We start from the raw sequence: 25,606 nt of genomic DNA on the forward strand, positions 1-25,606 counted from the left end.
CCTGGACATATTCAGATTTCACATCCATATATTTATGCTGCTGTCTCTAAACTTTGGCAATGTGCTTGATGTCTGTGTTACACATATTGCATGTCGCTATAAATAATTACCAACGCAAGAAAAGGCAGCTCACAAAATATTTGCACATTGAGTTCAAGTTGTTGATTAATATCACTCAGCAATTAGGTATTTGCCCTGACATTTCAAGCAGTATGGCACGATTACTCAATCTAAAACTATTCCAAACAACATTTTTCCAGTCCTTTTATATTATACATGGCCTCATTTTAATTAAGACTACATTTGCACTTTTGAAAAGGCATCATCACATGGCAAGACTTTCTGAAATCAACTAGGGCAAAAAGTTATTTCAATTAATGAAAAACAAAACTTGAAAAAATACACTTGGTCACATGCAACATTTAATTAAAAAAATGACAGCATTATTAATTGGATAGGTGAATGGACATGCAAAGTGTGAGTCAAAACTTAGCATGCAGGCACACGTTGTCTTGAGTTTGGTGTTGTAATAGTGCAAGAATTTAAGTAAAGTTGAATGAAAAAAGCAAACATAAGGCTCTTAAAAGTCTTAGAAACCTTTTATGGACAAAACATGTTTGAAGCTCACTCTAAATCTTTTAATTATATTTATCTAAGCTCTTCTACCTGTATTCTTTAAGCACATTACATGTGAATTAGGTAAATAAACATAAAAATGTCCCAATAATTGAAGTCCATGTCTTTTGAGTCTTACAAGTTATCTAGATTTCTCAACTAAAGAAAGTAAATAAGTATCATCCCAACTTTAAAAGAGCACAATAACAGGGTGGTGGAACAAATGAAATCACCATACAAACGTCCATGGAAAAAGTGATGAGAGCAGCTGAAAATGGGTCAGTGTGCACTCATTCATCATTTCATATTACATTTATCTCATACGTCTCAAAATTAATCAATAACACCTTCCTCCATATATGTTTAAATAGGTTCATCAATAAAAGAAGAAACTCCACATGAGCACTTACCAAACTCCCCAAAGTTTCCAAAATCTCTCAGTACATCACAAAACTGTTGAATGAAAGTGGAAATTTCGCCCATGCAAAGGGATTTTAAAGGTCTTTTCAGAAAGGCAAGAGATTCTCCGTGATAGTGTAGTGATGGAGATGAAAATGAAGAGGAGGATCTGATCACCCACAGCTCGTGAAGGCTGTTTTCAAATGCACAGGATCTCAGACTAGAATGTGCTTCTTAACAGGGGGCTGATCCCGAACCCGGAGCTCTGACGTCACCGTGTGATGGATGGATGTGTTGGGATGCGCTTTTGGAAAGTCGCGCATATTTTCGGCATTCCTTCAGCATGGCACTTATCTATGTTTTTGGTTTAAGCAGGAATTATTATGGCACAGGCTACATTACCCCTGTCGAGATTAAATAGTTATCGCACATTTTTAATAGGCTATTCATTCATTTTGATATCCTGAATGAATAGCCTATTAAAAATGTGCGATAACTATTTAATCTCGTCCGGGGTAATGTAGCATATTTAATTATATAGCCTTTGATTTTAACCAAACTCAATTGCAAAGTTAAGGAATTATAAATAACTATTAAAGTAATCAGAATGTGGTTTTCAGAAGGGCAAACATGTTTATTTAAATATACCTCATTTTCTGTAGGCTACAATCTGAGGAGATCTCGCGCCAAAAAAAAAAAAAAGAAGAAGGATTTATGGTGCTCCCAGCACAGTTGAACCAGCCGACAATTATAGTAAAACATCACGAAGGGTTTTTACATACAATTTCGTGCAATATGTACGCTAAACATAAAATATCGTAATCCTAATGACAATATACCCAAGCCTACTGTTTCTGACGTTTCGTTCAACGGTCCTAACGGCGGGCGCTTGAGTGGTTGCTTTGGTAACATCATCTTCGCGCCAACACAACTACTTTTTTGCTAGCAGTTGTTCAAGATTTTGACTCGTCTTGCAGTTGCAATCAAACTTTTGTAGTTTTACTTAAGTATGATTTTTTCTCTCTCTCTGTATTATATTAAAACCCTGCTGTAAAATCAAGCTTATAAGCTAGTAGCTGTGTTTTGGAACATGTTTCAGTAGCTGTATTCTGGACCAGCCAGTAACCAGCTAGATCAGGTAATTTCCATCTACCACGTCCAAAACACTGATATCAAAGATTTAAGAAAAGCAATTGTGCCCATCAATATCAGAAAAACTGTAAAAACGGTTAAACAACAAAATAAAATGGTAAACTGTAATTATGACGGGATTCATTTGAGCCTTTAAAACAGTTTTACAAACATGCATTTCCATTTATTTGAATATGTAGCCCTCTAGTGGTCAAATCGGGTAACACACAGAAGGAATGGAGATGTCCAACACATCATCTTATGAATCAAAACTACACCCCTGATCTCATTATCAAGCCATAAATAAATGAACACGTCTGTTACCCATCTGAAGAATAAACATTTAGACATTTAAAACCCATGCGTGCCAACTGCGAGTCAGGGTAGTTTGATTTGTGATCATCGAGTCTATTAGTTGTTTCAGCTGAGATATGGACTGTTTTTAATTTGTTCATTAGCTCATTACTCTCATTGTTCGAGAGAAATGCATAATGGTTCTATTAATCAAGGGAAAGCTTGAACTTCTACTGCTCCTTATAGATGGCTTGCAGAATTAATGATCTGTACTTTATAGTTTTATAATTAGCATGCAATTATTTTTGCTACGTCTGTTTCAATCTCTGCAATGAACTGAGAGATTTTGTATGGGACACAAAGAGCACATTGTTCGTAATGCATGTGATACATTTCCTTATGAGCTCAACTGTATAGACCACCAATGCTGAGCTCAAATGATCAGTTCCTGTAAATCTGAACTTCCAGAGGGGAAAACAGTTCATCGATGTAAAGGCATTTGAAAACTATTTTATATGCCTTGAAAACACATTGTTTTGAAGAACGAAAAGGAAATGCACATAACTGTTTGTCTCCTAGGAAACGATGAAGACGTCGAAGAAACAGACCGTATCGAAAACATGCTTCTAAACGCTGCATTGTGAGTCACAAACATCCTGCATCAGTTAATGCTAACTTACATACACTTTCAGAAGGAAAAACACTTTGTTTGTTTTCTTCATCACAGTCTTTAAGAAAAGAATATTAATCACAGGCATTAAATCAGAAGACAAACCTCATCAATAACTAGAATTAAAAGATGATGAATCGCATGTAAACAAGCTTAGAAACATCTAAAGTCTGTAACATTACACCCCAAAATCAAAAGATAAAAGATAATAATGACATTTTGCATAAAGAAAATGTGCAATGCAAGGCAAAAATATCTTAATAGTAGTCCTGAAATAATTTTAATTTAGGGGCATTTAAATTGTCATTGAGTAAAGTAAAGCAATCAAGATTTGTCCAGTTATGACAGGCAGTTTGTTTTATTTTAATCACTTTGGTCCCGTTTACCTTCCAAATGAAAGAATAAGTATATTGTGTGAAATGCTCATAACGTCAGGGCAGGAGCTGACATTAGTCTTTCTTCTGAGGCACAGCTGCCTTTACTAGTTGATATATGACGCATGCAGTTCCTGAAAAGAGACACATGAATAATTAGTGATTAGAGTTTAATATGATTATTAAATCAAATACATATCCATGCTTGCTAAGACGCGTCAAGCATCACGGCAAATGATGCGGTTTGAGTGAATTTGAATTTGCCACAGCTATATTCAGACATTGGGAGTGTGCACTTTAAACTTGGGCTAGTAAGCAGACAGGGCTTAGATTAAGCCAGGATTAGGCCTTAGTTCTTCAATTAGGACATTTAAGTAGCTTTTATAAATGTGCATTAGGCCCTGTTTACACCTGGTATTAAGAGACATTTTGGTCAATCGGATCTCAAGTGGACGACGCTAAATGCAGGTGTAAACAGGGTCTAAAACGCTTTGAGCTTGTCCACTTCTGGATGTAGTCAGATTGCTTTCGTAAACGCTCATGTGTTCAAACAGCCACAAAAGACTGTCTTCTCTCCTCTTTCTGATCTAATGCGTGAACATTATGGGAAGAGCGCTAGACAGACGGGATTTAAACTCTGTCGACTGAAGACCCAAGTTTGGTTTGAAGATGAAAAACATACCAAACACAATGTTCTCTCTTCATTCCTGATGTCTAACACACACTCACAGCGTTCGGCTGCTCTTGCGAATGTCAGAGCAGAAACTAAAGCTGATGCTCTCTGTATGTTCGGATTTCTCCAGTTGCGTTCATATGTAAATTGCGGGAGCTTATTTTGTCTATTAGATTGAAAAATCTGAAAAAAACATTAATTTACCCTCCCCTCAAAGAAATCAGGAGTAAAGTGGACAAAAGAGACGTTTTAAAACACCAGGTGTGAACGGGTATGTGTCTCCCTCGTCCACTTGTGATCCGATCGACCAAAACACATCTTAATACCAGGTGTAAACAGGGCCTGAGAGATGTCAAAGCAAGTTGCTTTCAGTTAAGACAGCTCAAACATGCATTACAGTCTGGGACTAGGCTCAAGCCTGGTCTGTGAAACAGGCCAATCGTGTTAATACGCACAATAACATACCCATCACTGTGAGACCCATAGTTGCACGGTAAAGAACAGCGTCACCGACTCCTCCCTTCAGATGAACTGGCATCCCGTTAGCCTCCTAAACAAGAAACATAAATCAACATTTTCATAAGCACATATACAACCAAAACAAGTGCACAACCAAAGCAAAACGTTCTGAGCTCTATTAAGTGAACACAGCCTTTAAAGGGATAGTTCACCCAAAAATGTCAATTCTGTCAGTAATTACTCACCCTCATGTTGTTCCAACCCCGTAAGACCTTCGTTCATCTTCGGAACACGAATTAAGATATTTTTGATTAAATCTGAGAGCTGGATCACTCCTCCATAGGCTTCTAAGGGATTGAAACTTGTTCCCTGAAAAGTTATTAAAGATATCGTTAAAATAGTCCAAGTGACTACAGTGGCTCAATATTAAGTTTATCAAACGGCGAGGATACTTTTTGTGTGCAAAAACCCCCAAAATAACGACTTTATTTCAACTATTAATTTCCTTCTCTGTGGGCCTCGAGTCAGTTCACTAGTATAACAGCGCAGCGCTTCTGTTGTTGTACGTCACACGTAGGCTCACTATTGGCCGACGCTGGTCATGTGTGTGATGCGTGTGACGTGCAACACAGAAACACTACGCTATTACACTAGTAACACTACAATGAATAGTTGAAATAAAGTCGTTATTTTTGGGGGTTTTTGCACACAATAGGTATTCTCGCCGTTTGATAAACTTAATATTGAGCCACTGTAGTCACTTGGACTATTTTAACGATGTCTTTAATAACTTTTCGGGGCCGGCAAGTTTCAATCCCTTAGAAGCCTATGGAGGAGTGATCCAGCTCTCAGATTTCAACAAAAGTATCTTAATTTGTGTTTCGAAGATGAACGAAGGTCTTACGGGGTTGGAACAACATGAGGGTGAGTAATTACTGACAGAATTTTCATTTTTGCGTGAACTATCCCTTTAAGTAAATAAGTATTCTAATGCATACATCTCATTTGGTCTAATTCAATTATAGATTAAATATATACAGTGTATCGCTGTCAGGGGTCAGAAAAAGTGACAACCATACCTGAAACAGTTTCTGCTTCTCTGGCACCTTATTCAGCAGCTGCCTGTGAACGGTGCTGGAGATCTGCCGTCTGGAAACCTGACAAATGTGATGCACATACAAATGCCATCAGAAACTATATTAAATATTGTACAAAATAAGTGTTTTAGCAATTAAGTGAAGAATTAACTTCGGCAACTTAATGTGTGCATATATATGCATGTGTAATATTGACAAGACAGTTCATAGACTCACGCATGTGTATCATAAATAATGCATGTCATACTGACAACTGAAGAAAACAATGATGAAACAGAAATGTTCTGATTCACGATTATTATTATTTTCTTCTGTCACTAACACTTACATTTTTGGAGCTTCTAGGTCATCCGCCCATGTCGGTGCGACTCAAAAACTTTCTTCCTTATTCTGAAACTTCGCTTCATTTATTTTACCAATACAATCAGGTTAAATCTCTGCGGGAGAACTTAAGCTGTCATCTTTCTCCTTTTATAAAATGTAATTTAAACTTTTTATTGAAAGACATGTTTCTTTTACTTATGTTTTTCATACTTATTTTTTACATTTGTTTTTTACTTTTTGATCACAAAACAAATTTCTCAAGACTTTGCCTAGATTTGATGTCTTTCACATTGAGATTTCCCCTATTGTAAAATATATCTTAAACTCAATGATAACAATAAGAACAAGTTTCTTAAGAATTATGATCACAGTTTTCTTACTAGTTGAGGAGTTGTTATTTGACTGTATTTCTTCTGTCTTCTTTCTTTCCCTTTTCTTGTCATTTCATGTTATTTTAATGCAGTGAGTGCTGTATATTTTCTTGCAACAAACAAACAATAAATCACTTTCTTCCCTTTGGCCAATGACTTTTAATCATCTGGCGTTATGGTGATTTTTAGTGGATGTTTGAAGTTCCCAGGTGAATGACTATCAGACCGTTTTTATGACCACAAATACTCCAACGTCCAAATACTCTGTGTGAGACCGCTGTTTGTGTTTACTTCTATGAGCAGAAAGAGGAAATATAAAACCATAGCCTATAAATGTAAGTGTAGATTGTGCACTCAAATCTCTTTAATAAACACAGACACCATCTAAACAATTACAACAGCTGTTATTTGGCTTATTTGAGTTATAAAACATGATCATCATCTCCACCATCATAGTTTCATTGATTGTAGACGTGCAAAACGTCAAACTGCTCATGACTCCCGTGTTTCACTTCTTCAACTTCCTCAAACTCCTAACGTTAAATAAACAACCGTAACCTTTGCGACGGTGTAAAAAAGCTAACGCACGTTGAATGATTTGTAAACTATCATACATTATTAAACTTAAACAGAATATTTTTAATAATTACCAGAATGTGTCGAAACATTTTCAGCGTCAATGACTGAACTCACAGGGCAGAGAGAACCTGGTGTGTGTGTGTGTGTGTGTGTGTGTGAGAGAGAGAGAGAGAGAGAGAGAGAGAGAGAGAGAGAGAGAGAGAGAGAGAGAGAGAGAGAGAGAGAGAGAGAGTCTCCATCTGCTGTTCAGGAGAGACACTGCTACGATTATTTTATCCAATGTTTCCTCAATGACACACAATGGAAAAATAAAAATCATTAAGGGGAAGGGAAATTAGCAGCTAGTTATTAGCATCGCGTCATAGCCATAGGGACACTGAACACAACATGTCAATTTTGCAAAGCAATGAAAACATGTAATGCTTTGAAAGCACTGGATTTTATGCTAAACAGTTTTTTTATTTTATTTTTCCTGGCAGCTAATGTCAATGTGATATTGTTAATATGTAGCCGAATACCTCTTGTTCTTGTGGCATTGAATAAAAATAAAATAAAATAACATGTCAATTTTGCATCAGACAGACAGATATAGATAGATAGATAGATAGATAGATAGATAGATAGATAGATAGATAGATAGATAGATAGATAGATAGATAGATAGATAGATAGACAGACAGACAGACAGACAGACAGACAGACAGATAGATAGATAGATAGATAGATAGATAGATAGATAGATAGATAGATAGATAGATAGATAGATAGATAGATAGATAGATAGATAGTGGCTCATGTGCTTTATACATGTTTTTATTTGGTGAATTTCTCATTTATATATATATATATATGCAGGAGCTGACAGACAGTTCAATGTGCTCATTTAGCTACAGAGGTCATGCTGTAAATGAAATGAAATGCTATTGATTATAAGGCTTTTGTGGGTCGCAATTCTGTGCGGTGAGTATCCCTAACTAAACCTTTTCCCCAGATGACCATCTCTCAGGACATGCTCATTCATTTAACACATCAATGTCAGCATTCATAGCAGACTCTTATTGATAAATGATCAATAAACTGCTCCCAGGAGTGACACTTTTAGTCTTTTTTTTTTTTTTAAAGTAACCAATATATTTGTAATAATAGACCAGTGTTTAAAGTGGACTTCAACATGGACTTCCTTACACAGTCCAATTTACTTCCATAATTCAACATTTCCAAGTGAAACTACATTTCTTACAAGAAAAATATTCAATAGAAAGATCATGAAAACACGTTTTCCTTTGGAATAACGTGCACTCGTGAATCGTTCGAAAGTGCATTAAGAAAGTAAATGGGGTGCATTTTGATTTCTTGTTGACTTTTTCAATGCTTTTCCTCATCTTACCGAAGCACTTGAAGGGTTAGTTCACCCAAAAATGGCAATGATTACACACACTCATGTCGACTTTCGTTCATCTTCAGAACACAAATGATCTTTTTTTATCAAATCTGAAAGCTTTCTGTCCCTCCATTGACAGTACTGTCAACTACCCCTTTTTTAGTCACTTAAAAAAGTTCATGAAGAGATCATAAAACGAATCCATATGTCCAAATTTAGTCCACACGTCAAGCTGAACCGAACCTTTTTGACACGCAACAAAACTAATTGGTTGTTACAGAAGCTCAAACGTGCTGCGTTACATGAGAATGAATCTTATTGGTTCTCGCACGTCAAGCGAACATGCTCGAGCTTGCATTTACAGCAAGTGATATGTGACTATGAATGAACTAAAGTCTTATGGGTTTGGAACAACATGATTGAGAGTAAATAATGACAGAATTAAAATTTGGGGTGAACTATCCCTTTAAAGCGCTTTTACACCAAGGGCAATAACTATAGCAATACGGTTTTAAAAATAATTCTAAATGTAAAAGAAAACAGAGTTCATACCCCAACTATAACGATAACGACACATAAGAACAATGTCGATGGAATAATTTTCAAAACAATTTTTTTTCTAGCTGATGAACCATAAAAACATTGACAGACAATCAGAATCCATCTGACTTTGAGCATTTGAGTAGCACGCGGCAAAACTGCAGTGCATCCTTTAATAAATAGTTATAGTTCTTGGTGTGAATGGGTGTGAATTCAGGTTTCAGCAGTCTGTCCTGTGAGTGCATGTGTAGGCTATACAAGCTGCCACACTACAGATCCCCTCTTTTTATTGGTGCGTTTGGATGCTGGGCAGGTGTAGAGACCCTTCTGTCAGGCATATTATGCAAAGCATCTGAAACAGCCTCAGCGCGGCTCTCGATTCACAAGGAGCACAAGATTCTCTGTGGATGAAAACAGGGAAAGAGTTTATACTAAGACAAAAATGCAATCATCTGAATCCCACGACTTACTGCATGGAAAGAATCAGTGTCAAATTCATGCTGCGCTTTTTGAACAGCCAAGTTCATGGATGATGAAAATATCAGAGCGATGTTACGATCGTTTTCTGGGAATCTATCTCATGAGTGATGTCATCAGAGAGCTGCCAAAGCCTGTTATTACGCATGGATGGATTAGAAAACGAACACTGTCAGTTTGTCTGCAACAGGCTGCGGTGAAAATGGAATTAATTGATTTAAAAAGCCCTTGATAGTGACACACAAAACAGCAAACATAAGCTTGTTGCTTTAAAGGACATTTTCATCTAAAAAATAAAAGTTTGACACAATTTAGGCTATACTCACCCTCATGTTGTTCCAAACCCGTTTGACTTTCATTCTTCTGTGTCTAATATCGTCTAAATTAATCGAAAGCAGATTTGAATGAGATTTGAGAGCTTTTTTGGAGCTCGACAGCACCAGGCATCAAGTAGGCTAGGAAAGAAAGTCATACAACGTGAGGGTGAGTAGGCCTAAGTGATGACATAATTTCATTTTTGCGCAAACGGTTTCTTTAATGCAAAACAGATCAATTAAGAGCCTTAATTTTTTTTTGTGTGTGTGTAGTTGAGATTGTATCCGGCAGAAGGACACGATCAGGATGTTAAACGGGACTCCAGATCTCCAGCTGTTGTTTCTTATTTCTCATAACAATGTCCTCTGGCTCCCAGATGGCCTGGATTAAACACTAAACTCTGATCGCACTGCAACATCTCCAGAAGAAATCATTTAGAGATATCTAAAGAAATTACCCTTGTTTTTATTAAAGTGCAGCAGGGCACTAGACTTCCCCTTTTCAAAGCAAGTAAAAAATGTGTCAAAATCTTCATCATAGGATAGGAATGTTCTAGGTTCAATATTGTAAATTAATGTTGTTTAATGAAAAAGAAAGACTTATCACTCAGTTTGTATATAGAAGCAAAAATGATATGTACAGTAATGAACTTCTATGGGCGAAACATTCATGAAAACTTGCGAATGCTTGAACGTATCCTATATGTATATTAAAGGGACAGTTCACCCAAAAATGAAAATTCTGTCATTAATTACTCGCCCTCATGTTGTTCCAAACCCGTAAGACCTTCGTTCATCTTCAGAACACAAATGAAGATATTTTTGATGAAATCTGAGAACTTTCTCCATCGCTTTCAAGCCCCAAAAAGGTAGTAAAGACATGATTTAAGTAATCCATGTGACTCAAGTTGTTTAACCTCAATTTTATCAAGTGACAGCGAGAATTTTGTTTGCGCTAAAACAAAACATAATTTACCACTTTTTCACAGAATATTAATCTCCAGCGCACGTTAACTCAACAATGTCTGCTCTCTCGTCAACGCAACACACATGCGTCGTGGTGCTCTCGTGAATGTGTTGGAGATTACTATAATATTCTGTAAATAAAGTGATAAATTATGTGGTAAAATGGTTTAAAAAAAAAGCACTCGTGTTGCGTGTCGAGTCACATGGATTACTTTAATGATGTCTTTACTACCTTTCTGGGGCTTGAACGTGGTAGTTGCGTAATTGTCATTGGAATGAAATGAATAAGTAATTAATGACAGAATTTTCATTTTTAGGTGAACTAAACCTTTAATTGTTCCTTACAAAAACTGTTTGCGTATTATTAATCATTAAATTGATTCAGAGTGTGTTACTGAATTGCAAGGAAGCAAAAGACATTGATATAATTTTAGGAATAATATCAAATTCCTTGTTCTCCAAAACAGGTCAATCATGATTATCAGTTTATCCACTGAACATGCTTTACTAACATCAATATTGTTTAAAATGTTATTCACACATTATGGAGGTTTCCTGACCTTGGTCCAGTACCCCAGACAATATATATACAGCATGATAGAAATAAATAATATCCCCCATCTTCTCCCTAGCATTGCCTATCAAATATCTATATATAAATAATCAATAAAAATGATTAAATAAAGAAGAATGTTTCTATGTGTTCTGAAAAGAAAATTTATTTAGTGGAATCACAAAATTCATTCAGTGACATTTAATACATTTCATTCCCCCTGGAAACCTCCACAAGCTGTTTTACAAAATAAAACATTAGTGAAATGCTAAATGGAAAAAAAATAATAAAAAAAAAAATAAAAAAACAAGGTGAAGTGTTAGTCAAAATGTGCTTTAACACAAAAAACAACATGCGTGCAAAGATCAGTCACTTTTCCATTTGTATGATATACAACCATAGATGTCTGTACATAAAGGCTGATTTTACATAGACTATTTACAATATTACAATAATGTTTCTTAATCCAGAAATGGAGGACCCAATGCCAATTATTGCTTTGTTTTACATTGCAACATTTCTGTTCAGATTTCATTCAGTTCTGTAGTGCTTCGATTAATTTCCAGAGCCACATTAACATGAGCCAATCTCAGCTCTTTCCTCCCCCTCCAGCTGCAGAGCTGCAAACTGATGATTTCCTCAGTTCAATTTTCACAGACTGGCTTTCAGAGCGTGACGTCGTGGACAGGCCTAAGACCGCTTTCCCTGTTTTCATACCTTTTGACATGGGGATTCGTGTTGCTGTGGAGCGAGATGACTGCACATCCGTTCCATGCTGAAAAAAGCAAAGGGAAATATGAGATCACATTTTAGAGGGGTTTTTTCTTTTCTTCATTTTTTATTAACCATGTCTTTATCATATTTTAAAAAGTGCATTTTGTATTTGTATTTACTTTCTGTATCTAAAAAAAAATAGTTTGTAAAGGGGTCTTAATTTATTTTAAAAAGCTGAAATTAAAATAAATTAAAAATACAATTATGTAGTTCAAATAAATATATAGTTTTATAATAAAATAAATTAGGGTGGTAATTCACAATAGTAGTAATGTATCCTGTATTAAGTCTAAGTACGTATTATTTATTTATTTTTTTCAATTATTCATCTAATATTTGCAAATGTAAAATGCAATATTATCTAATGCTAACAACTTTTCATTAAAATTGGTGCTTGATTTAGTAGGTTTTCCTAGGCAAGGATATGAAGGTTAGCATGAGGGGAATGGTCAGTTGGTGCCGCTATTTAAAGGATTTTCTTGACAAGCTTTTTTTTGGTGACAAACATGTCAGAACATTCCAGTGTTTGTTAGCGATAAAGAAATACCTTGAAAGAGAGCTATCTAGGGAGCAGACACCCCCTGATATCATTTTGAAACATTTCAGAAGCAACTGAAATATAGAAGATTGAATATGATCATTTTGTTTTTAGGGACACAAAATCACAGAGTATTAATTGTTAAATGACTATTCTTGTCATTTGATGACATATACTGATTGCAGGGCCTAAAACTAACTTTTTGCCACACCTGCCCATGGCCGTTGACTTGAAAATGTATTGGCTATAAATATTTTTATCGCCCATTAAACTTTTTTGGCAAAAACAGGCAGTAATGACACCAACATTTTAGATACCAGTGAAAATTCACAATATGATACCACAGCTAAAACTACTAGCCTAACTTGTTTGAATATAAAACATTATTAAGTACAGTCAGTAATAAAACAAGGACAAATAATCAAATTACAGGCAAAAGCACAAATAGTTTTCAGGTACAGAAATTTAATAAAGTAAGCAAATATAAAATAACACTGCATAGTCTTCACTGTATGAATTAAAAGTCCTCAATAACTATTTCATTAACTTTAAAGACAGACAGAAGCAGGAATATTAGGCTGCTGTCACTTTAAGAGTGAATGCACGGATCTAATATACTGATACTGTACACGTGTTTACGTTCACTTAAGACATTACCGACTGTTTACTAGGACACTTGCTATGTTTTGACATAATTTTATGTGAATTTGTCCGCTCAAGTGCAAGAAGACTTAAAAGAGAGCTCAGTTTAGTATTCGCACGATGTCTGAAATGCCCTTTTTGGGCGAGTGCATCAGATGTGCGCGCACATCTAACTTTCCACACAGTGCGTGCGTAACGAAAAGCTCCCTTTCGCGTCTTCCTTCGCTTGAATATTTAAATTGTCAAGGCGTAAACTTTCATGGTGATTAAGCACTGGCCCGCCAACCGTCCCGAGCGTCGTTCACGTTCACGCATGGTTAGAATTTATAAAAATGTTACTGGCCAATTGGCGAGTGACGCCGTTTCATATACTTGCCAACGTGGATTTTTACTCGCATTTGGCGCTTGGCGAGTGTTAATTTTAGGCCCTGCATATATGCACACTCACTTTTCATTCCGCATCAGAGGGACAACGTAATAAATCTGGTACTCACCACAGATTGAGTAGACCTGGTTGGGGCCGAGGTGATGGGGGTTATTGTGATGCTGCTGGTCACCTTGCCTTGGATCATGTTCCCGACATTAGCAGACGTCTGTCTGGGAGAGCGCAGAACCGTCCCCGTTGACATCTCCTTGGTGTCTGAGCTCATACCATTAGGCCAAACCGTCACTGTGCTGCTTCTGTCATCCTGAGGTTTCTTGAACCCAGGTGACCCCAGGTGGATATGGATCTTGTTGTCCTCCGTGGTTATAATATTGGAGTTGTATTTCCGGATGGGCGTTGGAACCGTCTGCTTCTCAGGGGTCAACTTGAACACGGCTCTGCCCATGGTCATCTCATGGGGTTCTGGGGAGATGGATGCCTGAGAGACCGGAGTTGCGCTAACAGTTATAATGGACAGAGGAGAAGTAGGATGCTCCGAGAAGGAGCCTTTACCTTTCTCTGGAGATTTAGCTCTGGAGATGGCCGTTATAGTGACTGGAGACTTTGTTCGTTCAGCTGGCCCTTCGTTGGCCTTGGACTTGGGCAACATAGAAGTAGGAACGATTGTTATGCGTGGTTTCTGGAGCCCAAGAGTCGGGATGATGGTGGTACTTGAGAAGAAGTCCTCAGCACGTGGACTGGTGATCTCCAACGTGGCAGTGCTGCTCTGATGGTCTGGAGTCACCTTAATATGGAGGGGTTGACCGGATTTCCGAGACATTGTTAGTTCTGGTGATGATGACCCTGATGTTGTTCCATTGACCTGCTGGGTTGATGAAACATCCTGAATGATAGTAACGGCTTCTTTCTTTTTCATCCAAGGGTTCCAAGACTTTCTCATCCCCAACTCTGCCGCTGCCGGTGGGTAACGGTCCAACACAGTCGGTTTCTTGAGGCTTTTCTGCCTCAGATTACTCATGATGTGATTTTCCTCTAGAACAGACTTTTGGATGAACACAGCTGTAGTCTCATCTTCGATGTGTTCGTTGATGTCTGCGTCGGTCTGCACTGCAGTGGAAGCAAGAGGAACGTCAACAATCCTCCTTCCGTTCATGCTGGGTCTAAGGGCACGGCTGTAACGCTTAGTAGCTTCCAACTCTTTGGTTAGTTTGAGAACTTCTTGACTCATGTTTTTCTTTTTATCCTCCTCTTCAATGAACCTCTGCTGAAGAACCGTGTAGTCTACCTGAATCTGAGAAAGCTGATCCTCCTTGTTCATGAGCTCATGAATCTTCTCCTTTAGAGCTTGGACATCAGCCTGAAGATCCCTCGTTTTGGCCTCCTCTATTTTGCAGCGTAATCTTAGCTCAGATTCTTGGCTTATCAACTCTCCTTTTTCTATGGCTTTGTTCTTGGTGATCTGCATCTTCATTTCCTCGAGGAGCTGGGAAAGAGCGTTGGCTTTGTCTTGTTCGGTTCTGAACTTTTTCTCAAGCATGTCATACTCATCCTCTGTCTTCAACAAATCGCCCTCCACAACCTCAAGCTGTTTAAGACGGTTCCTGAGTCTCTCAATCTCCATCGTGAGCTCCTTAACCTTGTTGTCCTCATCAGGATATCCACCTTTGTCCACAATAGCTCTGTTTCTTGTTGATTTCCACTCAGCTTTCTCTTGCTCATCTATTTTACTTTGCATCTGACATACCTTTACGCTGAGATCCCTTCGTTTCTCTTCTACACTTGCAAGTTCAGACTTCAGATCATCTTTTTCCTTGGTAAGAGCGGACACTTTCTTCTCCATTTCAGACTTCAGTTTAAGAAGCTTCTTACTTTCCTCAATCAGCTTTTCCGTGACCTCCATGACTTTGCATTGCTCAGCTTTAAACAGTTTGCTCATTTCTTCACTTTTCTGCTCCTCCTGTTTGATTCGCTCTGCCATGTTCTTCCTCTCATCCATTAGGATCACTGTGAATGACTTTAGTTTTGTCAAGTCGTCCTTTAAACCCTTCTCAGTCTTTTCAAGCCTCGATTCTGAGCACTCAAGCTCTTTGATATGGTTTTTAACTGTTTCTAGTTCACAAGCCAAGCTCTTTGTCAAATTTCTTTCTTTCTCCAGGTTGGTGTGAAGCTGAGCACATTCAGATTTGCTCACATTGAAAGCTCCCTCCAGTTTCTCCAGGTCCACCATCCTCTTCTGCAGCTTTTCAACCTCTAGTTTCAGCTCACGACTGTGATTCTCCTCATCCTGAAGCCTCCTCTTTAGCTCCTTGCACAGTGCTTCTGTTTTTGTGATCTCCTCATCCTTGCCTTCCATTTCCAGAACTCTCTTCCGAAGGTTTTCCAGTTCGGCCATTAGACTCGAATTCCCACACTCCCCTCTGCTTATTTTGTCCCGCAGGTCCTGAAGGTCCTCCTCGGACTTTTGCAGTGTACGATTGGTCTCCTCCAACTCCTCAATCCTGCGTGACAAGCTGGCCAGCTTCAGACGCAGCTGTCGACTTTCGGACTCTTGTTTAGCCAGTTTGGCGGTCATCTCCTCATGTTCCTTTGAAAATTTTGAGGTCTTATGTTCTAGGTCAAACTCCAGCCTCTGGATCCTCTGGCTGTCTTCTTTAGCTTTGCTGTTGATGATATCCAAATGCTGCTCTCTTTCATGGAGCTTCTTGCTGAGATCCTGGAACTTCTGTTTTTGCTGGTCAATCTGTTCAATGTGAAGCTGCCTTTCATCCACCAGCATCAGGGCAAATGATTTCAACTTAACCAACTCCTCCTGAACTTTCTCAAGACGTTTGCTGTGATCTTTGTCCTTGCGAGCCTGGTAGGCCTTCTCTTGCTCCAATAGTCTCTTGAGTCTGGTGGAAACAAAAAGAGATTAATTTATTAATTCTCATTCAAAATAAAGGTCAAACTTTACAGTCACTCTCATGGTCCCTCTCAGATTCACATAATTGAAAATGAAACATCAAAATAATTTTATATTTTAAGGTGCACATTTTAAACAAAATTACTGAGCAATATTAATATATATTATGATAAATAAACAATAAATGGAATATATATATAAAAATTCATATTCATATGTATATTTAGAATAGATATTATGACATTAACATTTCACAGTATGTAATGATGATGTCAGATGCAGTGTTTCTGCAATTTTCTTCATATTGCCTTATTGGTAGTGAACGAATAAACTCAGCATAAGAGCTGTACAGATATGAAGTAGAAGACAAGCAGTAGAACAAGTTATAAGAACAAGGAGAAGTGTCTGAATGCCTCAGTGATTGCCTCTGACAGTAGTTACTGAATATTTCATGCTTGCATGATCACAGGATCGAAACAGCTCACGGCCAGCTTGGCACGTCAACAGGAAAAAGTTCCCACCTGGCAAAAATTCCAATAGGACATCAAAACAGTGGAATGTGTGCCAACAAGGGCACTTGAAGAAAAGTCTATGATGCTGGTGAATGTTTACACTGATATAGCTCTGCGGGAGTCTCCCTGTCGAGAGGAACTTGTCCTTTGCGAAATAAGTGCACAGAGTTTGCAGCATATTTCTTTCATAATTCCATGATCTCATTTCCTTATTGAGAATTTTACAGCAGTTATACACTATAACATATCCGAACAGACCCATGAATGAATACTGTCAGTCTATTTGCATACACTTCAAACTGTTTTCAAACTCACCATCTACTGCAGCTGAGGAGTCCAGGTGGGTCCATGCCTAACATGTTTTGAAGTGCACAGCTTGTGTTACTCTGCTCAAAGCATCATTAAACGGTTCTCAGAATTAGCCATCACATTCCAACCATGTCATGAGCGCAGTGAAAGGTGAATGTTGTGTGAAACAGCATTGCCCCACTTGCTGGTGATATCATCCCTCTAACATAGATCTGTTCTGCTCTTGTTTGGGCAAAGGAGGCGGAGTCATCTGAGAGCTTTTTATGCAGTCTTATCTCAGCTTTCCTCTCTTATTCTTTTTTCCCTCCGAGACTGAAGTCAGGATATTGTTTTAGGAAACAGACAATTAGAGCTGTGGTCAATGCACTAAACCCCATGTATCATTTCAAGGGTTCCCTTTACATTTCATATAAACTATTAAATGACCCAATTACTTCCTTTCTCACATGCAACCAAGCATTCCTATGGGAACAGACAACAATGCAAGGGAAAAGTTTTGTTCTGTAAGATAACAATGTCGCACTCTCTTGGTTCAGATGAAGCCCTGTCACTCAGAAATGCGATGATAAATAATTAAATAATTAAATAAACAAATAAACAGAAATGCAAGATATTTTAATGTTTTTGAAATAAGTCTATTCTTCTCACCAAGGCTGCATTTATGTAATCAGAAATAGACTACAGTAAAACAGTCATATTGCAAAACATATTATTACAATTTAAACTTTAACTTTCCATTTGAATATATTTTAAAATTTAATGATGATTTCTGAAGAATCATGTGATACTGAAGACAGCTTTGATCACAGGAATAAATTACATTTCAAAATATAATAAAATAGAAAACAGTTCTTTTAAATTGTAATAATATTTAGTAACAGAACAGAATATTGGTGTTTTAACTGCATTTTTGATCTAATAAATGCAGCCTAGGTGAGAATATATATTTTGTATATACTTTTTAAAAATATAAAACAATCATAATTATTCAAAACAAAAACATGTTCAGTGTAAATAAATAAAAATGAAAAATGAAAAGGTCACTGCTCAGCAAATAATATTTGGAAAAAAGGTTGAATCATTTCATTATTGCAGGAAGTTTACTGCTATAGTGGGTCGTTTCTCTGATATTGGCAAAGGTTTAGGATGACAGCTGGGAAATTCTTCAGAAATCATCAGATCCACTGTAACATGTGCAGCGAGAGACTAATAAATCATAAATCACGTGAATGGTGATAGAATGACATCATCATCTGGTGTCTAGAATAAATGTGCTTGCGATTTAAATTACAGCCTGAATATCAAGAGCAAATGAAACTTCCAGATGTAGTTTTAATTGGTGATATTTGCTAATGCAGCTAAAGTAAGTCTGAAACTTTGATGTGGAACTCCAGACATAAATGATGTGCTATTACTTTTCAAGGTGATCAGACTTATAATTTTTGCTTGGCGAATGATAAAACAGGTGAAAAAAATCCCCTAGACTTACTATGGCAGAGGACCTAAGGCCGTATTAACAGACAAAACTATCAGAGTATTGAGGTGGACCTACATAAAGGAATATGAAACAGTTTTGATTTCATGTGTTGACTGAAAACAACAAAATTGTTGAGGGTAAAATCATTAGTGTCTGTCTTGCACTGACCTAAATATGCCAATCAAAGAACAAAACTAGTTGCCCTCTTCAGATTACAGTCTTTTTTTGAATGTGGGACTTCAAGAGGAAAACCAGCAAGTGTAAATGTCATGTGAAAGAGAGAGCGGTAATTTGAGGAGGAAGGGCATTACGGATGCTTCTAGAAGCAGTTTTATATTCCTGGCGGGATTCCCCGCCATCGCCCCGCATTCAGTCCCAGGTGGCATGGTGCTGCAGTGACCTCACCTGCTATGAATCTCTGAAATGAGAGAATTATGGAGGAATGTGCGAACACACGGGCTGGGGATGAGTGTGATAAGTGGAGGGAATGGGTGTGACTGAACGGTGCCAATGCAATAAACTAGAGCAAAGAAATAAGGTTTTTATAGACTGTTTTTTTTTTTTTTCCCCTGATGGTGCATCACACAAATGAATTCTGTTTTAAAATGCAGTACAATTAATATATGAAAAACAAAAGATTAGGAAATTAAAGATAAATTTAATAGACAAAGAGTCCAAACAAATGTTCATTTGGGGTTAATAGAGCGTATTTCAATTTAATTCAGTTCAAAGATTTGATGAGTTTCATTAAGAAGTTTTGAGCAGAATATTGTGTGCTACTCATGTTCAGGGTGGTAAACGGGAAGTGAGGCAGGGGACCGTGACAGTGGTCGACCACTATAGGGGTCTTATCAGAATATGAAGGATCTCATTGTCTCTGTACGGAATTGTTTGGATTTTTCGGGTTATGAGTCACCTGATTTTCCATTGATAAATATAGTGTTTAATAAATAATTTCTATGTGCAGTGCACTAGAGTTAAAAAGTTTGGGGTTGATTCTTTTTAAAGTTTAAAGTAAAAAAAAAATTGCTTACAATTTAAAACAGCTCTATTTTAATCTTTTCTATGTGAATATATTGTAAAATGTAATTTATTCCTGTGATCAAAGCTGAATTTTCAGCATCATTACTCCAGTCTTCAGTGACGCATGATCCTCCGGAAATCATTCTAATATGATGATTTGATGCTCAAGAAACATTTCTGATTATTATCAATGTTGAAAACAGATTAATATATTTGTGATAGCTAAATGTTTTTTTCTAAATTCTTTTACAAACAGAAAGTTCAAAAGAACAGCATTTATTTGAAATAGAAAGCTTTTGTAACATTATAAATGTTTTACTATCACTTTTTAATGCATCCTTGCGGAATAAAAAGTATTAATTTCTTTCAAGAAAAATAAATATATTTGCTGACCCCATGACCCCAAAATTTTGAATGGAAGTAATGGAAGTAGTTCAACATACAGTACTGGAGCTGTTCTTAATATTTAATGGGTCCAATATCTGCAATTATATTATTTCATAAAATAATACTTGTTGTGTGTCTGTAAGCCAAGGTCACTGATTTTGACATGTTCCTGCATCAACATTCCTGTTCAAAAACCTAACCCTATCCATAACTTATCCCTAAAATCAGAGGGAACTGATGGTGAATAACACTGATGTAGAAGCACCTAACCCTGGTTGTAAGCAGGAGTTAAAGTAGGCCGGAACGGTCCGGGACTGCGTTCCGGCACCACAGATAAATTATTATTCATTAATCTCAACGAATCTCGCTGGTCCCGAGATGGCCCGACTGGCCGACCAACCTCCCTTCCTCCCCGCTGAACGCGAGTGATTATAAATGCGTGAAGTGCACTCACGGTGGTTGAGCGCGGTAAAGTTAGTTTAATGTTCGATATTTCGTCGGACATTGCTTTCCCTTGCCACTGTCTATAGGGTCGGCAGTCTTACAAAGATATCAATAGCAGGATTAGTTTTAATATTATGTAACCATTATCGACATTAAATATTGGTTCAAAATCACCGGTCCGTGCATTAATGCTGCATATTTATCAGAGGCGTCAATTCCAGGGGTCAGAAAGTAAAAGTCCTGCCATATGTTTATTCCACCCATTAACTCAGCCAGCTGATTTCACTAATTAGTTCTAATCTCCTGGCTGAAAAACTGTGCTAATTAGCAAATCCAGGTGAGTGGAACGAAATACTGAGGAGGAATTTTACTTTCTGAACCTGGACTTGACACCTCTGATATTTACACCTGAGAATGCTTTGACCTGTTCCACAACGCATGCCTGAGGGAACGTCTGCCAATTCCACCAACTGCATTAAACGTAGCCTATAATTTGTATTATTTAAAATTACTTTTCAAATTCCAAAGCTTGTAGAAGGTTCCTATTGGCAATAGTGACCTGGTAGCCTTGAGTAAATTAACTTATCTAAGAAAATGATTCATAAAACTCATCAGTTGAGCCTATGTTTACTTTCTTCACTGACACAGACGAAAATCTAAAGACTATCAGTTCAGCTTTAGGAGAGGAAGAAATACGGCAGGATTAGGAGACTGAGAGAAAAATAAAGATTAAGATGAGAGAGCAGGTATTGACAATTAATCTAATGCACACTGACATGGTTTTAAAGCTATTAACTATCCATTTTAATGGCCTTCAAAAGTCTTAAATTGCACATATGTAGGTCAGAGAAATCAAAAGTATCTCGGAGGATGCCCCCGAACCCCCATAACTACCTCACATTTAAATGCACATGGGTGGGGGGTAATGTGGGCTGATGTGGCTACAATACCAGGGCTCAATTTTTGGCCCAGTGTTCAGCAATTTTAATATAATATCGTCATCATATCAATGTTGATAGACCAAAATAAAACCATTAAAATATCAAGTAAATAAGTATTGTGATATGTGGTGCCACAGTGACACTCTTGTACCAAAAAGTATTGCTATACCACGATACTCAATTTGTTGTCCCACGGTGAGTCATTTTTCCCTGTTGCACCTACACAAAATTTGAGGGTTCCCCCACCTACCAAATCCCACTTTAACCACTGGTTGTAAGCCTAAACTTGACATGAACTATGGTGGCCCAGTAGTGCACAACACAACGGAATTTAAAAAGCAAACATAAGTTCACAACACAACGAAATGAATCCACAACACAATGAACATGAATGCTTTGACGCACTACCAGAGCGTATGATCCCTAAGGGATCGTCTGGCACTTCCACCAAGTGGTTAATACGTATCATTTAAAACCATTTGGTTAATTGCAGAATTACAGGAATGCATTGCCACAATTTCACCTGTAATAAGTCAGTCTAATCACTAGGAACCTACCACAAGCTTTGGGACATGAATAAATAAATAAAATTGTTTTATAAAAAACAAATTGTGTACTGTGCATACAGGGAGCTATTAGCACAATTTCCCCTGTTGTAAGTCAGTCTGGTTAATCGGAACTACAACCTTTGAAACATGATAAAAGGAAAAATACCTTTATTATACTGTAAATACATGAAGGGAATTGGGAAAAAGTCACATGTAGTAAGTCAGTCTACTACCAATACAATCAAGCTTTGGATTTTGAACATATCTGTTTTTGATTGTTAAAAGTAATTTTAATTAATAAAAAATTATACGTTTTAACAACTTGGAGGAATTGATAGATGTTCCCTTGTGCGCTGTAGAAGCGCGTCAAAACATTATAGAGTATAAATATGCAGCTATAAGGCACGTAGGTGATTTTAAATGAATAAATGTCGATATATAATGGTTAGCTACATACTGTTAAAACTAATCGTGGTGTTGATATATTTTTTAGACTGCTGACTCTATAGAACAGTGGCAAGGAAAACTAACTTTATCGTACATTTTCCATTGTGTTGTGGCTCATTTCCGTTGTGTTGTACATTTTCCATTGTGTTGTGGCTCATTTCCGTTGTGTTGTACATTTTCCGTTGTGTTGTGGCTCATTTCCGTTGTGTTGTGGCTTATTTCCGTTGTGTTGTACATTTTCCGTTGTGTTGTGGCTCATTTCCGTTGTGTTGTACATTTTCCGTTGTTTTGTGGCTCATTTCCGTTGTGTTGTGGCTTATTTCCGTTGTGTTGTGGCTCATTTCCGTTGTGTTGTGGATTCATTTTGTTGTATTGTGGATTCATTTCGTTGTGTTGCGAACTTATGTTTGCTTTTTAAATTTCGTTGTGTTGTGCACTACTGGGCCACCGTAATAAACTGTAAACTTGTCCCTCAAATCTGATTGGTTAATTGGAATGTTCTTCCAGGATTAAAAAAGATGTTGATCCAGGAACATGTTATACTTATTGAAATCATGTTCACCGTGTGGGAAACTGCAACAACATCTCTATAGGTGGAAAAATGCAGGTCTCCTTAATAAAAGCCTACATTGTAAAAACGACATCCTTAATCAGTGTCTTTTGTCCACCATGAAACATTGATTTTACTCCCGCAGAGTGACATGTTTCAGAGTGAACCGGGATAATCAAAGACAGAAAAAAAAAAAACAAGTAGGACAAAACTTAATGGTATCAATCAGAAACTGTCTAGGTGAGAAAAAAGTGTTTTTCAGATCCCAGATTCCACCAGGATGCATAAACTTTACAATTTAAATAATATATCATTATACGGTTTTTTAAATAATATTCCCAGATTACTCATACTGAAAATTTTGAGGGGAAATGTACTTAATGTACAATTTCTTCATAATATACTTATTTAATTGAGAAGCTGCTCTAATCCCTTTAATATGTGCTTCCAGAAAAGCTCTTGACCCGTGGAAATCCCCACGTTGTCATTTATGTTCTTTTGAGTCTATTCATGTCCATATATAGCTCAGATGCTCCTGGTCTAATGACTGGAGCTCTACAGGGCCTCAATCTGCCCGTTTCACATTCTCAGAAGAACACCACGCTAACGACAGGCCTTTTTGATGCCGTCACCCCTTCATTCGCTGCTATAAGGCCCTTTGTGTGATTTAGGACAGCCTGTGGTCACCAATACAATCATGTGGAATTCATAGCTTAGATGCCACGTGGTTGTAGTCTCTTTCAAGCGAGGCTACAATGAAAAGGGTTTCCTACATTATGATCTGACCATTTCAGAGCAAAGTAATTATCATTAACTAGCCCCCGTATACAAATGAACCAAACATTTTTTTGACTTTATGAGCACATTTTACTGAAAATCCCACAGCTGACAGACATCCGTTTCATTCCTACGGGATGTTGTGTGAAGCTCGTCTCCTCACCTCTCTCTCTCCTGCTCCAGCAAGTTGGTGAAATCATCGCTTTTGTTCATGAAGTCGATGTGTTTGTGCTTTTCTCTGTCCAGTTCGGTGACGGTGCGCCGGTGGCATTTCTCTGCTAAGAGCAACTGCTCTAACATACGCCTGTACGTGTCACGCTGCTTCTCCTCCAAACGGTCCAGCTATAAAAACAATGATTTTCATCACCATTTGCTTGCACTAGCACAACAATATGCTATAATCTGCACTGCATTTTACATTTTATGCTTTTATTCAAATTCTAATATTTTATTCATTGCATTTAAATAAGATCAATTCAGGTTTGAATGGTTTAGAGATGAATAAGGCAGTGTTCCCCACCTCTATCATAGGTATCTCATAAACATCGTCTCTAATCATGTTGCTGCTGGTCATCAGACTGTCTCTCTGCAGAGCTTGAAGAGGTTTGACTGGAAGCGCAGATCCGTAATGAGCCTCCAGAACCTCGGGCCGTGTTCTCTCAGACTGCAGCATGTGGATAATGTCTTCACGGGCCTAATAAGATGGAATCATTGCATTACTGTGGTACCATGGTACTGGATGTTTATCAAATTACTCCAAACAAACAATACTTTGGTACAAACATGACCTATGAACCTTTGTGAAATGAACTATCTTCAATGATAAAAACAAAATAAAATAAAATAGTGTGCAAACTGTTACATTCTGAATGTACACCAGAAGGGGGAGCTCTCTGCTTTTACAAAACCAGAACACTAACACATGGCTTTGGCTGTGTTCACCATAGACATCATGTCTATGGTGTTCACTATATACTACAGTTTGCATCCTGTGTGCAGCATGCACATTTTCTACATGCACAGAATATTAATATTACCTAGACTACCATTCAGAAGTTTGGGGCCTGTAACATGTTTTTAAAAGAAGTCTTTTACGCTCACCCAGGTTGCATTTTTGTGATGAAAAATACAATAAGAACAGTAATATTGTTAAATATTATTACAATTTTAAATAACTATTTTCTATGTGAATATATCATAAAATTTAATTTATTCCTGTGATCAAAGCTGTATTTTCAGCATCATTACTCCAGTCTTCAATGTCACATGATCCTTCAGAAATCATTCTAATATGATGATTTGCTGCTCAAGAAACATTTCTGATTATTATCAATGTTGAAAACAGTTGTGCTGCTTCATCTTTTTGTGGCGGCTGTGATGCATTTTTTTTCAGGATTCTTTGAATGATTTTCTTTAATTTTAAATGTCTTTTTTAGTGTCACTTTTGATCAATTTAATGCGTCATTACAGAATTAAAGTATTAATTTCTTTCTTTCAAAACAAATCTGACCACAAACTTTTGAAAGGTAGTGTATCTCATTTCCCAAAAAGAGCAGTACATAACCAGAGCATACTGTGTTTACCCTGGTACCCAGACGTAACATTACCATATAGAGTAGTTTCTGTCAAAATACTTTGTTTGTGCTTTTAAATCATAATATATTCATATGGAATCTCCTCCAAACAGTGTAAAAAGCTTCAGAATCTTATTTAATTCCTTTGTGAATGACAAT

General features: G+C 37.2%; 3 protein-coding genes across 18 annotated transcripts in view; all 3 read right to left on the reverse strand.

Annotated features, from left to right (window-relative positions):
- The window catches only part of col12a1b (collagen, type XII, alpha 1b), a 79,120-nt gene extending 77,957 nt beyond the window's left edge, over window positions 1–1,163 (reverse strand). For 10 of the 11 annotated variants that reach the window (XM_077219736.1, XM_077219735.1, XM_077219730.1 and 7 more), the window contains exon 1: window positions 1,026–1,163. Coding sequence is in view for 1 of the 11 variants with exons in the window: in XM_077219737.1 (XP_077075852.1) it covers window positions 1,026–1,098 (73 nt within the window). In the remaining 10 variants the exon portion in view is untranslated. The remainder of the gene's footprint in view (window positions 1–1,025) is intronic. The other variant, XM_077219737.1, reaches the window with a different exon arrangement.
- cox7a2b (cytochrome c oxidase subunit 7A2b) lies at window positions 401–7,197 on the reverse strand. Its single transcript, XM_077219744.1, has 4 exons — window positions 7,058–7,197; window positions 5,695–5,772; window positions 4,622–4,706; window positions 401–3,617 (listed from the first exon to the last, which is right to left on the reverse strand). The coding sequence occupies exons 1-4, from the start codon at window positions 7,073–7,075 to the stop codon at window positions 3,559–3,561; spliced, it is 240 nt and encodes a 79-aa protein (XP_077075859.1). The 5' UTR covers window positions 7,076–7,197; the 3' UTR covers window positions 401–3,558.
- Window positions 7,198–7,783: 586 nt separating this feature from the next.
- filip1b (filamin A interacting protein 1b) overlaps window positions 7,784–25,606 on the reverse strand; it is a 33,318-nt gene continuing 15,495 nt past the window's right edge. For 2 of the 6 annotated variants that reach the window (XM_077219741.1, XM_077219742.1), the window contains 5 exons: window positions 24,394–24,567; window positions 24,037–24,215; window positions 13,666–16,447; window positions 11,935–11,992; window positions 7,784–9,308 (listed from right to left, as the gene is read on the reverse strand). In XM_077219741.1, the coding sequence (XP_077075856.1) occupies window positions 9,271–9,308; window positions 11,935–11,992; window positions 13,666–16,447; window positions 24,037–24,215; window positions 24,394–24,567 (3,231 nt within the window). In that variant the 3' untranslated portion in view covers window positions 7,784–9,270. Of the gene's footprint in view, window positions 9,309–11,357; window positions 11,993–12,538; window positions 12,604–13,665; window positions 16,448–17,285; window positions 17,417–24,036; window positions 24,216–24,393; window positions 24,568–25,606 lie in introns of those variants that run through there. The other 4 variants (XM_077219738.1, XM_077219739.1, XM_077219740.1 and 1 more) reach the window with 3 other exon arrangements.

The sequence above is a fragment of the Siphateles boraxobius genome, unplaced genomic scaffold (assembly GCF_051911475.1).
Source record: "Siphateles boraxobius isolate OS27281-9 unplaced genomic scaffold, OSU_SipBor_1 8, whole genome shotgun sequence".
Classification (NCBI taxonomy): domain Eukaryota; kingdom Metazoa; phylum Chordata; class Actinopteri; order Cypriniformes; family Leuciscidae; genus Siphateles; species Siphateles boraxobius.

Coding starts and splice junctions, on each gene's coding strand:
- cox7a2b (XM_077219744.1), bottom strand. Junction 4,707..5,694: donor AGAAGCAGAAACTGTTTCAG/GTATGGTTGTCA, acceptor TTTCTTGTTTAG/GAGGCTAACGGGATGCCAGT. Junction 3,618..4,621: donor TATGGGTCTCACAGTGATGG/GTATGTTATTGT, acceptor GTCTCTTTTCAG/GAACTGCATGCGTCATATAT.